General features: G+C 37.7%; 1 protein-coding gene across 20 annotated transcripts in view; it reads right to left on the bottom strand.

Annotated features, from left to right (window-relative positions):
- Positions 1 to 15,337, bottom strand: part of LOC100057465 (GON-4-like protein) — a 68,749-nt gene that overhangs the window by 34,187 nt on the left and 19,225 nt on the right. For all 20 annotated transcript variants that reach the window (XR_011439170.1, XR_011439169.1, XR_011439168.1 and 17 more), the window contains 8 exons: positions 10,939 to 11,132; positions 10,153 to 10,227; positions 9,906 to 9,956; positions 7,461 to 7,511; positions 7,041 to 7,136; positions 6,022 to 6,141; positions 5,251 to 5,421; positions 393 to 585 (listed from right to left, as the gene is read on the bottom strand). Coding sequence is in view for 17 of the 20 variants with exons in the window: in XM_070268070.1 (XP_070124171.1) it covers positions 393 to 585; positions 5,251 to 5,421; positions 6,022 to 6,141; positions 7,041 to 7,136; positions 7,461 to 7,511; positions 9,906 to 9,956; positions 10,153 to 10,227; positions 10,939 to 11,132 (951 nt within the window). In the remaining 3 variants the exon portion in view is untranslated. The remainder of the gene's footprint in view (positions 1 to 392; positions 586 to 5,250; positions 5,422 to 6,021; positions 6,142 to 7,040; positions 7,137 to 7,460; positions 7,512 to 9,905; positions 9,957 to 10,152; positions 10,228 to 10,938; positions 11,133 to 15,337) is intronic.

Below are 15,337 nucleotides of genomic sequence, written 5' to 3'. Positions count from 1 at the left end.
TGGAGTTGACTGACAAAAAGAAGTAGATCTGTCAGCTGGAGAGAGAGAAGGAGGACCTTAACAGGGCCTCAATTCCACTGCAGACTTTTCTGCCCTTCCCAAAGCCTGACCTTCAGGAAGCGGCAGTTAGGATTCTTTCACTTGCATCATAAAGAACCTTAACTAACACAATAGTCCTTAAGTGAGTCAGTGCACTCTCATGAAATTAGGGGAGGACTCTCAGCACTCAAAAGATTCTTAACCAAAAAAAAATTAACTATTGACTTAAATTGTCAGTTAAATACAACATTAAATTCAATTAACCAAAAACACCCCTTGAGTAAGCTTCTAATAACGAAAATTTTACCATAGAGATAATACAGTACATAATAAATGCAAACAAAACCACTTACCTTCATTGCCCACATCATCATTCATAAGTCCCCCCAGCCACATCTTCCAGTCCTCATCATCTGCTGTATTGGGGTCATACATGTCTGGGGTGATGTCTGGAGCTCGGAGCTCTGCCTCTAGTTGCCCCAGGGGGACATCTTTCAGAGGCATCTTAGAGCGGGTTCGAAATGCAATGAGACTGTCATCCATGGGCTAGACAATTGAGAAGGATAAAAACATGTCACAGAATGCCCAGTGCTTCCAAATTCTCCAGACCTCATCACATCCCACGTGCTTCTCTTCTTAGCTAAAACCACAAGGTCTCTTCTCTAAACAATTTGGGCTTATTATTCTTTGTCTGAGGAACTTTAAGGACAATGACATCAGTTTTAAAACCAACATTTCAGGAACATTTATAACAGCTTTACTGAGATATAATTTACATACCATAAAATTCACCCATTTAAGGTGTATAATTGAGTGGATTTTACTATATTCAGAGCTGTGTGACCATCACTACTATTTAATTCTAGAAGATTTTCATCACCCCAAAAAGATAGCCCATTCTCATTAACAATCACCCCCTATTCTATTTTCCCTAATCTACTCAATTCTACTCCCTAACCTATTTTCTATCTCTATGGATTTGCTTACATTGTACATTCTATATAAATGGAATTATACAACGCGTGATCTTTTGTCTCTGGCTTCTTTTACTTACCATGTTTTCAAAGTTCTTACATCTTACAGCATATATCAGTACTTCACTCCTTCTACTGCACAATAATACTCCACTATATGGATACACCACAGTTGGTTTACCTACTTAGCAGTTTATGAAAATTTGGGTTGTTTCCACTTTGGGGCTATTATGAACAATGCTGCTATGAACATTTTTGTACACGTTTTCACAAGGATACATGTCTTCAGTTCTCTTGGAGTGGAATTGCTGGGTCATATGGTAATTATGTCTAACTTTTTGAGGAACCACCAAACCATTTTCCCAAGTGGCTGCACCATTTTATGTTCCACCAGCAATATATGAGAATTCTACATTTCTCCACATCCTTGCTAACACTTGTTAACATCCACCACAAAAAGATGTATTATATAATATATGTATTTTTTTTATATATATATATCATAGCCATCCTAGTAGGTGTGAAATGGTATCTCATTATAGTTTTGATTTGCATTTTCCTAATGAGTAATGATTTTGAGCATCTTTTCATGTGCTTATTGGTCATTTGTTTATCTTCTGTGGAGAAATGTCTATTCATATCCTTTGCCCATTTTTGAATTAGGTTGTCTTTTTTTTTAAGATTTTATTTTTCCTTTTTCTCCCCAAAGTCCTCTGGTACATAGTTGGATAATTTTAGTTGTGGGTCCCTCTAGTTGTGGCATGTGGGACGCCACATCAGCATGGCTTGATGAATGGTGCCGTGTCCGCGCCCACAATCCGAATCCGCGAGACTCTGGGCCGCCGAAGCAGAGTGTCCGAACTTAACCCCTCGGCCACGGGGCCAGCCCCCAGGTTGTCTTTTGGTAGTTGAGTTACAAGAGTTCATTATATGTTATGGATTCGATTCCCTTGTCAGATATGTGATTTGCAATTATTTTCTCCCATTCTATGGATTGTCTTCACTTTTTTGACGGTATCCTTTGAAGCACAAAAGTGTTTCACTGATGAGGTCCAATGTATCTATGTTTTCTCCTGTTGCTTGTGTTTTTAGTGTTTTATCTAAGAAACCATTGCCTAATCAAAGGTCACAAAGATTTCCTCCTATGTTTTCTTCTAAAAGTTTTATCTCATATTTAGGTCAATTCACCTATTTTGAGTTAATTTTTGTGTGTGATATGAGGTAAGGGTCCAACTTTATATTTTTGCATGTGGATTTCTAGTTGTCCCAGCCCATGTGTTGAAGACTATTCTTTCCCCCATCAATTGGTCTTGTCATGCTTGTCAAAAATCAACTGACCATAAATGTAAGGGTTTATTTCTGGACTCTCAGTTCTGATCCATTGATCTATATGTCTATTCTTATGCCAGTACCAGAGTGTCTTGATTACTGTAACTCTGTAATAAGTTTTGAAATCAGAAAGTGTAGGGGCCGGCCCAGTGGCGCAGTGGTTAAGTGTGCACGTTCTGCTTCGGCAGCCTGGGGCTCGCCGGTTTGGATCCCAGGTGTGGACATGGCACCACTTGGCAAGCCATGCTGTGGTAGGCGTCCCATATATAAAAAGTAGAGGAAGATGGGCATGGGTGTTAGCTCAGGGCCAGTATTCCTCAGCAAAAAAAGAGAAGGATGGGCAGCAGACGTTAGCTCAGGGCTAGTATTCCTCAAAAAAAAAAAAGAAAGTGTAGACCTCCAACTTTATTCTGTTTCAAGATTGTTTAGGCTTTCTGGGTCCCTTGCATTTCCATATGAATTTTAGGATAAGCTTGTCAATTTCTGTGAAAAAAGCACCTGGGATCTGGCTAGGGATTGTATTGAATCTGTATATCCATTTAGGAAGTTCTCCCCACACCACTGCAACAATCTCCTAACAGTTTTCTCTGTTTCCTCTCTTGCTCTCCTATAACTCATTTCCCACACCTTTACCCAAAGGATTTCCCACACCTTAACCAAAGAGAAATTTTTAACATTCATCAGAAAATACCACAAAAAACTTTCTGACATGTTAAAATCTAAAGTCCTTATGATGGTTTTCTAAGACCCTCGTTATCTAGCTCTTGTCCAGCTTTCTGACCTCATCCCTACTACTCTCTCCCATGATTCCTACACTTCAGCTATTTTCTGTCCTTTGAACATGCCAAGAGTGTTCTCATCTTAGGGACTTTGAATGCGCTGTTCCTCTGTAGGGAAGTCTCTTTTCCCAGATCTTTTAGATGTCTGGCTCGTTCTCATTCAGATCTCACTCAATTGTCACTTCCTCAAGGAGGCCTTTTGGATCATCCTATGTAAAGCACTGATAGGCACCACCTTATTTCCTTGTTCTTATTACTTCACAGCACTTACCACTATCTGAAATTATTTATGTGCTTACAGTCTCTCTCTCTCCAATGGACTATAAGCTCCAAGAGGAAAAACCTTTTCCATCTTGTACACTGTTATTCCTCAACTTCAATCATTCAGTATGTGTATGAATAAAGGGCCATATAAAACACTATTACCTCTCAACACTACTACTTATTCACTCCAAAGCAGAGTGATTGAATTAAATGACCCTTTCAGAGCTGTTCCATTCAATATTCTGTTTTTAAATTCCAGGACAGACATATTTTTCATTGACCTACAAGACTAGTGGGGAAAACTTGGAGCATTAAAAAGAACTGGCTAAATGATGGAATTTAGAAAGTCATCATTTGACAATGACCATAGTGAAACTGGCCCAACACAAGGCTGACATAAGGGAAGCCATATTGTAGAAAAGAGACCATCTCGTAACTTTGAACGACCTCTGACTGACTAACCCAGCTGGAGTTGCATCCTCCAGGAGATCTACCTGCCCTATAGAGTTTATGACCCCTGCTAGTGCAGATACCTCCCAGCTGCGATAAGACAATAACTTTGTTCTTTTGAGTTCCTTAAGAATGTGATGACCCCCCCAAACAGAATCTATGCTGATAGCTATCATCAGTGAAAACTGAAAGACCTGCTGTGGCGACTCCCAGTCTGTCACACCAGAGGGTCAACGTTCCTAACCCCCTCCCTTATAACCTACTGGCCTATACAACTGCTTCAAGATTCTGTGCCCCCTTAAGATGGTTCTTTTGGACATTAGTCAGCCATCTTCCCTCTTGCTAGCACGCTGTAATAAAACGCCCTTTCTCTGCCACCATTTTGCCTCTTGACGATTGGCTTTTGTCTCACCGCAAGCAGACTGTGCCATTCGAGCAGTAACAATACGAATGACTGTTTCAAGCAATAAGCAATGGATGCTAAAATTAGTGGGCAAAAAGATGTTTGGCCTCAAAGTATATCCACATAAGATACATATTAATTAATTTAGAAATGAAAAAATAATTTTACAGTGAGGAAATCAAGTAAATACCATCTTAACCAAAATTAACATGACAAATGTCATGTGCCTCCTGATATATTCACCGAAAAAGACACATCAGTTCTGTGGTATTTGTGCCAAAAGTACATAACTTGAATCTAATGATGAGGAAATATGAGAAAAATCGAAATTGAGGAACATTCTATAAAATAACTGGTCTACCTGCTTCAAAAATGTCAGGTTACAAAAGACAAAGACAGACTGAGGAACTGTTCCAGATTAAAAGAGACTAAGAGACAAGATAACTAAATACAACACACAATCCTGGATTGGATCCCAAATCAGGAAACAAACTTTTTTCTTTTGCTATAAAAAAACATTATTAGGACAAGTAGTAAAATCTAAATAAGGACTTTAATAGATTAGATATTATTACTCTATCCTTATTTTCATAACCAAATATCCTAATTTTTAGGAAATACTAAAGTAGGGCTACAAGAGCATCATGACTGTAACATACTCTAAAGTGATTCGGGAACAAAAAATATGTGTATAGGGAGAGAAACAGGGAAAGAAGAACAAAGCAATTGTGGTAAAGGTTAATATTTGGGGGAATTGAGTCAAGTTTGTTCCTACAGCCCACATTTTAAAATGCTCTCACATACCTTATAGCTTCCTTAGGAGCTGCCATTCTTACAATAAAATAGCACAAACCAGAGTTACCAAAGATCTACAATTTCATGACTCTTTTTTTTTTTTGACTCTTAGTTATTAAATCAGAATTTAGTATCTTCCCCTCTCCCTCTCCAACCTGAGCAACAACTAAGAGTACTCCAATTAACTTTCTGAGAGATTTAGAGTTATAACGTTTACCTGGAAAGAATCCATGCAGACTGGACTGGAAGCCAGCTCCTCATCTACTGCATGCAACTTCTCCATGAAAGTGCTATCCTTGGTCTGTTTGGGCTTTGGTGGGGGCGGGGGCCCCATGGGCACTACCTCAGCACTGATGTGCCTGACGGCAGGTGTGGTGACTTTCTCAGCCTGATTAAAAGAGGCAACTACATTAACAAATGAAAGGGAGAGAGAGAGAGGGAAGAAGAAAGAGAAAAAAAAGTGGGGAAAAAGAGGCAAGTTTTCCACATGCTGGTGATCTTTCTCTTCGCCTCTAGACAGAGGTAAGTAAAAACAAAGCCACTATCAAGTATTATTAATCTAATTAGGTTTTATCCTATTTCCAGTGAAGCCAATAGGATACCACCTACGTTACCAAAAGTGGGAAATACAATAAAAATGGCTTTAAGACAATACTAGAAAACAGGTATGAAAGAAGAGTAGAAGAAAAGAAAGAAACTCTGCTAGTCACTCATATTTGGCCCCTTAATGAGAACTCAGAAGCTCCTGCCCTATCACTGAGTTCCAGTTTTCTCTTAACTGTTCACTGACTTAAGGGACTTTAAAATCTGAACAGTTATAACCAGTCACAATTACCAGGGAGATAATGGCATGATTACTGATCTTGAATCATGTTTGGCAAAGGGTGATAACTCAGAATCGCCATGGATAAATAATTTACTTATACAGTTAAATAATCTACCTATACAGTTATCTCTAACTTATCTTCTTTGTATGATGCATATTTACCTCTGATAATATGCTACTCTCCTCATCTGTTTCAGTCATCTCAGAAGACTGCCTCAATCTGGATTTCTTTGCCCCACGTGGAGACGAAGCAGTGCTTTCAACATCGCTTTCCAATAAACTCTACAAAACAAATCCAGTTCACTTTTATATTTATGCCCCTACCTCATTCCACTGAGTTTGAAGTACCTCAAGAGAAGAATCACAAAATATCAACACGCAGTCAGAGTAGGAGAAAAATAAAATTTAAATAGAAGCTTAATATCCTGAAGGTGTGCAGAGAGATCAGATCACTATCCTCATCAGCACTGCCATTTTGTAAAATTGTAAGGCACTGGTTCAAAATCCTTTTACAAAGACGTTAAAGAATACATCAATAAATAGAATATTACACAGTGATAAAAATGAACAAACTCTAGCTATAAGCAACAGTATAGATGAATCTCAAAGGACTAATGTTGAACCAAAAACAAAAAAAGCCAGACACAAAAGAATACTACATACACTATGGGTCCATTTATACAAGGTTTAGAAACAGTAAAAAATTGAACTATAGCGTGTAGACCTGCATATTTAGGTGATATAATCATAAAGAAGAGCAAGGAAGTAATTACCAAAAAGTCAGGACAGTGGTTATCTTTAGCAGGCGAGAGGTGAATGTGATCAGGAAGAGCGCATGAGGAGTGTCCTGGCAATGTTATATTTAACGACTTTGAAGAAAGTTTCATGAGGAGGAGCTTTATAATTATCTAAGCTGTATATTTTTATTTTTATTCTATGCCAAGTTCTGTATGTTATTATGTGTATTATATTTCGTAACACAAGATGTGAAAAAAGTAAGGGAGTATGAAAAGGAAAGAACACCTCTCACAGTCCTGGATTTACACAAAGAAATGGGTAGAAAAAAGACCTGTGTCTCAATCCTCTCTACAGAATAGGTGACATTACTAAGGACACTCTGCCTTATTAAGCGAAATTTTTTTCTTTACTATCAACTAACACTCACAAGGGTAACCACTGACCTCTTCAGCAGTCTCATCTTCTTCTTCATCATCTGGCTGGTACTCTTCATCTGAGGAATCATCTTCTTCGAGGTGGATATCCACAAACTGAGGAGGCTACGTAAGTACAATTATAGAAAGAAATGAAGCAATAGGAAACACAAATCCTAGGCATTTGGAAAATAAGAGTAAGAAAGCAAAGCAGGAAAAAAAATTCCTAAGAGCTCAGTGAGCTGCTAAAGCAAGTAACAAGAGGCAGGGGTTAAAGAGATTCCTAGCATGACAATCAAACCTAAGAGTAATGGAAGGGAAAAAACAAAGCTGGGATTAAAGCAAGAAGATAGGTCCAAAAAAAGTTAACCGATACAAAGGAAGTACTTAGGTTTCAAAACTGAAGAAGTCTTTCTGGAAAAGAATAAGAATTCTCTCTTCCAAGTTTACCTTAATTTCATTGGCCTTCTTAATTGGCGAAATATTCCATGTTGGAATTACCTACCAATAAAGAACATAAATAATTAAGTTCTCTTAACAAAACAGACTTTCATTTTTACTTCCTCTTTACCATCACAAAGAGTCATCTACCCAACATGTAGCTGCAGTGCTCTAGGGATATTGATTATCCCTGAGGATATACTCTCAAATATTTGTCAGAGTATGACAGAAGGAAAGGAGAGAAGAATCTATTTCTGTCATTAGCAATTCTGCCTCAAACCTAGTAAGAACCCATATTATCTACAAATGGGACCGTCTGTCTTGCCTGCTTTATAGCACAGCTTGGGTTCACATGGAATAATGAATGTGAAAACTATTTGTAAACGACAATAGTACACAAACATAAGATGCTATATTGATAGTAGCTTTTTGACTTCAGTCTTTTTTAATCAATTACATAAATCTACCATAAGTATGCCTCCAAAAAGGCCAGCCATGAAAAGTTTTTATGGAAGGATTTAGGGGAGAAGTGTCAAGTTTTCCACAACTTATTTTCAAATAGTACAGGAAAACACAATAGACAGATATAGATATTGAGAGATATAAAGCAATAATGGCAACATTTTACAATTGTTAATTCTAGACAGAATCTGGATTCACTGTAAAATTCTTTCAACTTTTTGTATGTTTTAAAACAATAGAGTTTGGGGGGAAAGTTTTTTAAGGAATTTTTTAAAAGCTCTTACCTACTGCTCACAAACTGCCATTGGAGTGTATAATTTGACCATTTAACTGTGATTCAATCAAAATCATCTTATGAACAAAATCCAACAGGCCAGTAGGTTCTGCCTCTACAAACAGCCTTAGGTTCTCCACATCTCTGCAGCCCTGCTGTGTTCTGGCCACTTATCTAGGTCTGTGTAGCTAGTCCCACTACGGGGTAAAGGGAACGATGTGATTCAGGTCCACACCTTTTCCCATGTTTGTTTCTGAACCAATCAGTTTCCCTACTGCCAAACCCATTAGGAAGGTAAGGCAGCATCCAGAATTGTGTTGGAGTCAGTCTATTATTAAGAAGCAAGAAACGCGGACTCTAACCCTTGCTCTCCCACATAAACTGCAGTGTTGGGTTGTCCAACTTCTCTACACCTATTCATGGTTGGTAAGCATAATCCAGAGCCTGATTTTGATCCCGTTAGGTTTTTTTCCAAATGAAATACGAAATTAATGTTAATTAAATTCTATACGTCAGGCAGACTTCACAGAACTTCCATCTCACTGACGGCTGCTTTCATCATAGTGACCCCATGTTCATTTGTGATTACTCCTCGGAGAAAGATGAAATTTCACTTTATACAACCAGTTACTCAATTAGACAAGAAAACTTGATGTGGCTGTCAAAAAAAGCCAACGCAACCTTAGGCTACATTAAGAGAAATATGGTATCTGGAACACTGAGAGGATAACCTAACTTTAATCTGTACTACGTAAACCACATCTGGAGCAGCAGATTCTACTTTAGGCATATGTTTAAAAGGAGACGGACAAACTAGGCACATTCAGAAGTAAAGGATCAGACTGGTGAAGGTACTCAAAGCCTTGTTACATGAAAATAAATAAAAAATTGGGGGACATTAGCAAGAAAAGAATGTTACAAAAAGACATATGAGTTTTCTTCAACTAGACGAAAGGTCATGTGGAAAAAAACCAGACTTATTTCTGCTGCGGGGCTGTAAGGAACAGAACTGGACAGACGAAAACTACAATATGCATTTGGGGTCCATAAGGCAAATCTTCATTACTATCAGAGATAGAATGGACTCCCTCAGGACTATCAGCTGCCCTGTCACAGAAAGTAAGCACAAAGTGGACAAGTCCTTGTTAAGCAGGCTATAACATGGTTCCAAGAATCAAAGAGCTTGTTGTACCAGAAGACTTCAGAAGACTTCAAGTGGCTCTCACATTTAGTGTGCAAAAGAATGAACTGTTGTGTTTTTAACAACGCATATTCCCAGGACCTAGCCATGAGTCCTGACTCCTCGGTCTGAGGTGAGCCCAAGAATGTGCATTTTTAATAAGCACTCCTGAGGGACCCCTCACCTGGGTGATCTTGATGCAAGTGTCCCTGGAACACACTTTGAAAAGTATCACTCTAAACACTTTGCCACATACCTTATCACGTGAATAGAAAAACTGACCTCACTCGTTGCTTTTCTAAAGGGTCATCTATCTAGCGCGTCCCAGAAAGGAAATACTTCCACATCAACTAAAATAAAAATAAACTAGGATAATGATTTCATATATTAGGTCTCTACATGTCTTGTACAAAGATTTCTTTAAGGAGGTAAACCCAGACTACAATAAATCTTTCCTATATTTTTTGCTGCATAAGTAACTTGGAGTTTGATCTTTATTTACCAAGATAAATAAACAGTAAAGAAAAAAAACACCCACCACTCCTTTTTCCACCACTTCCTTCAGTTTAGACCGTGTCATTTTGGGCTCCTAAGCAGGGGAAAACAACAAGAAAACAGTCAATAAAAATCATCATGGGATTCTTGGGTTTTGAGAGGCTAACTTTGCCCCTTACTGTCAGACTATTTACAAACTCCCAGGTGACCTCCTACACTTAGCCAGTTTACAAGACAGTTACAGATAGCTCTCTTCCATGACATTAAAAGAATGACAATCAACTACTCACAAACATTGGCATATCTTCTGTCTCACTGATGGCTGCTTTCATCATTGCTACCACATGTTCATTTGTGATTACTTCCTGGAGAAAGATGAAATTTCACTTTATGCAACAAAGATGTGTCATCTAGATAATACTCATCTCTCTGTAACTCTGCTAGACATATGTATAGGGTAAATGAGAGCTAGATATGCAAATGCCTTCAGACTGGGGTAAAGCAAGGCAACTGAAAGCTAAGAAGCAAGTTTGGGACAGAAGCACGAGCTTCTAACAAGGTAGCACAAACGGACCAATCTCATTAGCTGCTACTGGGAACAAGAATGGCTCACATAAAAAGAGATTCTGAAATAACCAAGAATATGCTTAAGGGAAACAGTAATAAACAACAAAGGCTTGTAAATAGCTGCTTTGCTACATTTCAAAGAATAGTATTTGCATATGTGCAAAGTTCTTTAAATTGTTAGCTGGGCATCTTTTCAGACATATCACCCCACAAGAGTAAATCCACTGTGAACCTTATCATCTTCCAATCTGCTAAACAATACAATAAACAATCAATCAGTGGAAGGAAGCAGAGGAATAGTTTATCTTCCCAATTAAGTTCTTCTTTAACATGTGTTCAGATTTCAAACTTGTACTGAGCACAAAGAGAAAGCTATCTTGACATGTAATATTTTTTGCCACAGGTAACTCAGAAAATTAGTAATTCACAAACCAAGAGTCAAGAACTTCTTGAGTATTCTTATTTGCTTTCCATGAAAAATCTCCATTTCAATTATACAGCTCACTCACATGAAGGATGTTTCGCACATTGACTGCTGTTAGGTTGTGCTGCTTGGCGCCATCCTCTAAGGTACGGTCGAGCATGTCATCTAGCTTCAGGTCATAAGCCAAAGTCCCTTCTTCTTGACCCCTTCCATCTCGTTTCCTCTTGGTACCCTTTTTCTTTTTTCGCCTTTTCTCACTTTCTTCATTGTCTTGCTCTTCTGCAAACAAACCAAGAACATGACCAGAATCTCTAAAACAACTGTTTCCAGAACTTAACCCAAAAAGTCAGCAGTAAAAGAAAAGCCAAGCTGCCAGCTGTCAGACCCTGGAAATCAAAGACTGTGATGTGGTAGTGGTGGTAATGGTGGAGGTGGTGGTACTGTCACAGTGATAATATCCAACATTCACTGAATATTCATTTTATGTCAGGCATTCTTCTACACACCTTACACACAATAATTCATTTACTCCTCATAACAACACTATGAGGTAGGGACTATCATTTTTCCCACTGACCAGATGAAGACACTGAAGCAGAGAGATTAAGAAACTTTCCCAAGAGCTGGTAACGACAGAGCCATGTTTTGAAGCCAAGCACTCTAGCTCTAGAATCTGCAATCTTTTTTTTTCTGCTTTTTCTCCCCAAATTCCACCAGCACACAGTTGTATACATTTTAGTTGTAGGTCCTTCTATTTGTGGCATGTGGGACGCCGCCTCAGCGTGGGCTGACGAGCGATCCCATGTCCGCAACCAGGATCCAAACCAGCGAAAACATGGGCCGCCAAAGTGGAGTGCGCGAACTTACCCACTTGGCCATGGGGCCAGCCCCCGTAGAATCTGTAGTCTTAATTATTACTTTATACTACCCAGATAATGCATCAAAAACTCTGGGTTTATGTCCTAGTTCTACAATTTAACTGGGTTACCTTGGCAATAGAGTCTCATTTTTTTCCTTTGTAAAACACAGGTATCTGCCCATCAGGGATGCCAAGCAGATTAAGTGAAATATATATCAAGGTGAGACCAATGAAATATTATACAAATGCAACTTACCATTATTATTATTTTATTCTGTCTAGAAAAGAGAAAAACAAGGAGCAAACCAATAAAAAATCCACTCTGAACTATACAAAAAAGGGGGAGGGGGCGGACAACAAAGTACCTCTATTTTGCAAGAAAGGAGCACATATATAACCAAACAAAAGGAAAAACTTCTTGATTGTTAGAATCTGGTAAGTCTTGGAAGTAGTAGATTACCATCAACACCACAGTGAGGTCCCCACCTCTCTGATACTTTTGGCCTGCTACTGTCGAGAACAAGGGATTGGAGATTAACACCAAGACAACCTTCCATTTAAAAAGATTTTATGACCTTCAACCCGAGCCCTGGTAGTATTTACTCAGTGAAAAATTCTTAGTAACTTCAAACAATTGCTTTTGCACTTGTGAATACATATCAAGAATGTGACAAATGTTTACAAGATTCAATTTAATAATTCTTCTTCTTAAGGAAATAATTAGACATGCAAAGACTAGTAATCAAGTTATTCATTCTAATCTTAATTATTTTAGTGAAAACATGAAAAATACCTAAAAGTCCAATATTAAATGAATGGTTAAATGAACATTGGTACATCTATACACTCGACTGTAACCGAGCCATTAAAAATTGTCTCTTTAACCAAGAAGGGAGAGGGACAAGTAAAAAATGTCTACAAAGAGATTCTAATGACACGGAAATTTTTCTGATAACGATTTTTAAGAAAAAATAATTAGAATTCAAACATATACATCTTACATTCATGTAACCTAAACAAAAATGGGCTGCCTTGAGGTGTATCTCAACAAGGTGATAGATGTAAAACAAATATGAAATTTCAAAAGGTATCAAAAAAATGATAAAGCTCTTTATTACTGGTGTTTTGAGAAAGCAGCAAAAAGGGAATTACATAGCATAACATACAACAAAACTTTCTAAAAACCTTTGTAAACATATCTTTTCCCAAAGTTTTTCTTCTCACCTCATTTACCCCTTTTCTCAATAAACTCCAAAACTCTTTCTCTTCATCACCCTTAGATCTCCTTTCTTTGCCCTTCCCTTCTCTCTTGCATCCTTTCTCACAGAGACCAATCTAGCCAGTTCTTGGCTTCCGATGTCCACCTTTCCTTCTCATCTTATCAGCATTTTACCAATGACCTGGCAGTTGCAGAACAAGAAAAGGATTTCTGACACCTGAGGAAGTTTTGCTTCAGCTTTATACTCATATCCATCGTGTTGTTAGGAACACTGTTAACTGCAAAACTGATCCAGGAAAAAAAAAGTTTGAAAGACACAAATCAGAACTATTAATATTATAGTAGAAATAATAAAGTTTGTTATTAATTTAAAAAAGTAAAATCTCCTTCACAAAATTTAGATCTCCAAAATGAATCAAAATTCAGAGAAATAAAGGCCAAAAAAGGAAACTTAGAATGGAAGCAGCTAAAATTCATAAAAGTTTATATAGATATAGTTGATGAGAAATCAAATTGACAAATCAAATAAAGTCTTCAAGACTGTTTTTCAAACTATATGTGATGAAGAACTAGTCTTGAACAACCCATCGCAGACACACACTTTTATAAAATAAAATAAGAATGTAGCCATGACGTCAAATGTTACAACATTTCTAAACTTTTACTCTCAGTTCCCATAAATTATTTTGTTTCAAACCAGTAACAAACAGTTCTCAAACTAGCACTGGTTCTCAGACCACACTTCAAGTAGCGCTTTAAAATATGAAAAACTAAACTGAAAAACGTTTAGTCCCCATAAAAATACAGTAAAACTGAACTATAAAAAATAATTTAAATGAATTGTGAAGAAAACATCACAAAATTAAAGTGGAAATAAAATTCATTGCAGAAAATATTTTTTCACGGAAAAATCAACAGTATAATTCCATTTAGAATGGTTATCTTATAGACTCAAAGCAATCACTGTGGGGTTAAACCATTTCAATTGGCTAAATTACATCACACACATTTCTCTGATTTTAATGCTGAATTTATTAGGGAATATTTATTTGTATGGAAAATCTAATACATTCAAATTCCAACACATTACACAGACTAAAAAAGAACAGACAATTCAACTATTTCTTATTCTGTTTTAGAACTAATCATTTACCTTACTTTTAAAATATTGGGATACCAGTGACTCTAAGAATTCTTCTTTTTTTTTTTCCTTCTTCTCCCCAAAGCTCCCTAGTACCTAGTTGTACACTCTAGTTGTAAGCGCTTCTAGTTCTGCTATGTGGGACACCACCTCAGCACGGCTTGATGAGCGGTGCCACGTCCGCACCCAAGATCCAAACCAGCAAAGCCCTAGGCCACAGAAACAGAGCAAACGAACTTAAGCACTCGGCCACAGGGCCGGCCCCTAAGAGCGCTAAAGAGTTGAAATAAAAAAGGAAGCCACTCTATAAAGATCAGACTCGAAAAAATAAAGAAGAAAATCTAATTTTGCCTTCCATGAGAAAGGTGGAAGGTGGCTAAAAACTAGATATTCCCTGAGAAGTAGATCTAATGATGTAACCAATAAATCGAAAGTAAAATGCACTTTAAATGCATTGTAAAGTAGGTGAAGTCAGTAAAAATATAAAAACAGATGCTTCACAGTCCTGTCAAAATCACACCAGGACAATATGTTATCAAATGAAACCTTCCCACCAAAAACAACTGTAAAACCACATAAAACTATATTAAAGTGGGATAAAATATATACAACAGTCTGAAGGCGCTGGAGAACAACCCTCCCCCACACACAGAAAGGATTTAAGGGGTCGTGATCCTTTAGAAAAAGGAAGCACATAAAAAAACCCAAGTTGAAAGCAGCAGTCTTGCATGGCTAAGAAGCCAGAGATTTGGGGCTGCCAAAGCAGCTGAAATTGAGGGATAAAATTCTGCAGAGGAAACCAAGAAAAAAATGAGCCAAAAAAGTCTCTGTTCAAACTTCTCTTAAGACTCTGCTTGACTCTTAGGCTGTGCACACACAAGATGAAACTCCAAGAAACTCAGCAGGAGAGAGTGGTGAGGAGGCTAAAGACCAAATGCAGAAATTTCTCACTCCACAGTGTTGGCAAGACAAGAGGTTATAGCTGAAATCTTGCAAAGGAGGGAAGGTCTCCATAAATACTACAAGCTTTCTTAGCAGTACTGAAACCCCAGAAGAACCACACACTAGGAATACAGGCCACAGTCTCGGAATAAGAAGAAAGTTGAAACAGACTAGCCTTAACATAGCATAAAACCAATGCTAAGCAGAATTTAAGTGATCCTCTAAAATTTCTGCCTGCCAGAAGAAAACATAACCCTTTAGATGAAGATAACACCAAACCCTCTAGAATTTTTCATCCACAATGGCCAGCATCCAATCAAAAA

The sequence above is a fragment of the Equus caballus genome, chromosome 5, assembly GCF_041296265.1.
Source record: "Equus caballus isolate H_3958 breed thoroughbred chromosome 5, TB-T2T, whole genome shotgun sequence".
Classification (NCBI taxonomy): Eukaryota; Metazoa; Chordata; class Mammalia; order Perissodactyla; family Equidae; genus Equus; species Equus caballus.
The sequence above is the reverse complement of the archived record's forward strand: the minus strand, read 5'-3'. Positions and strand labels throughout refer to the sequence as shown.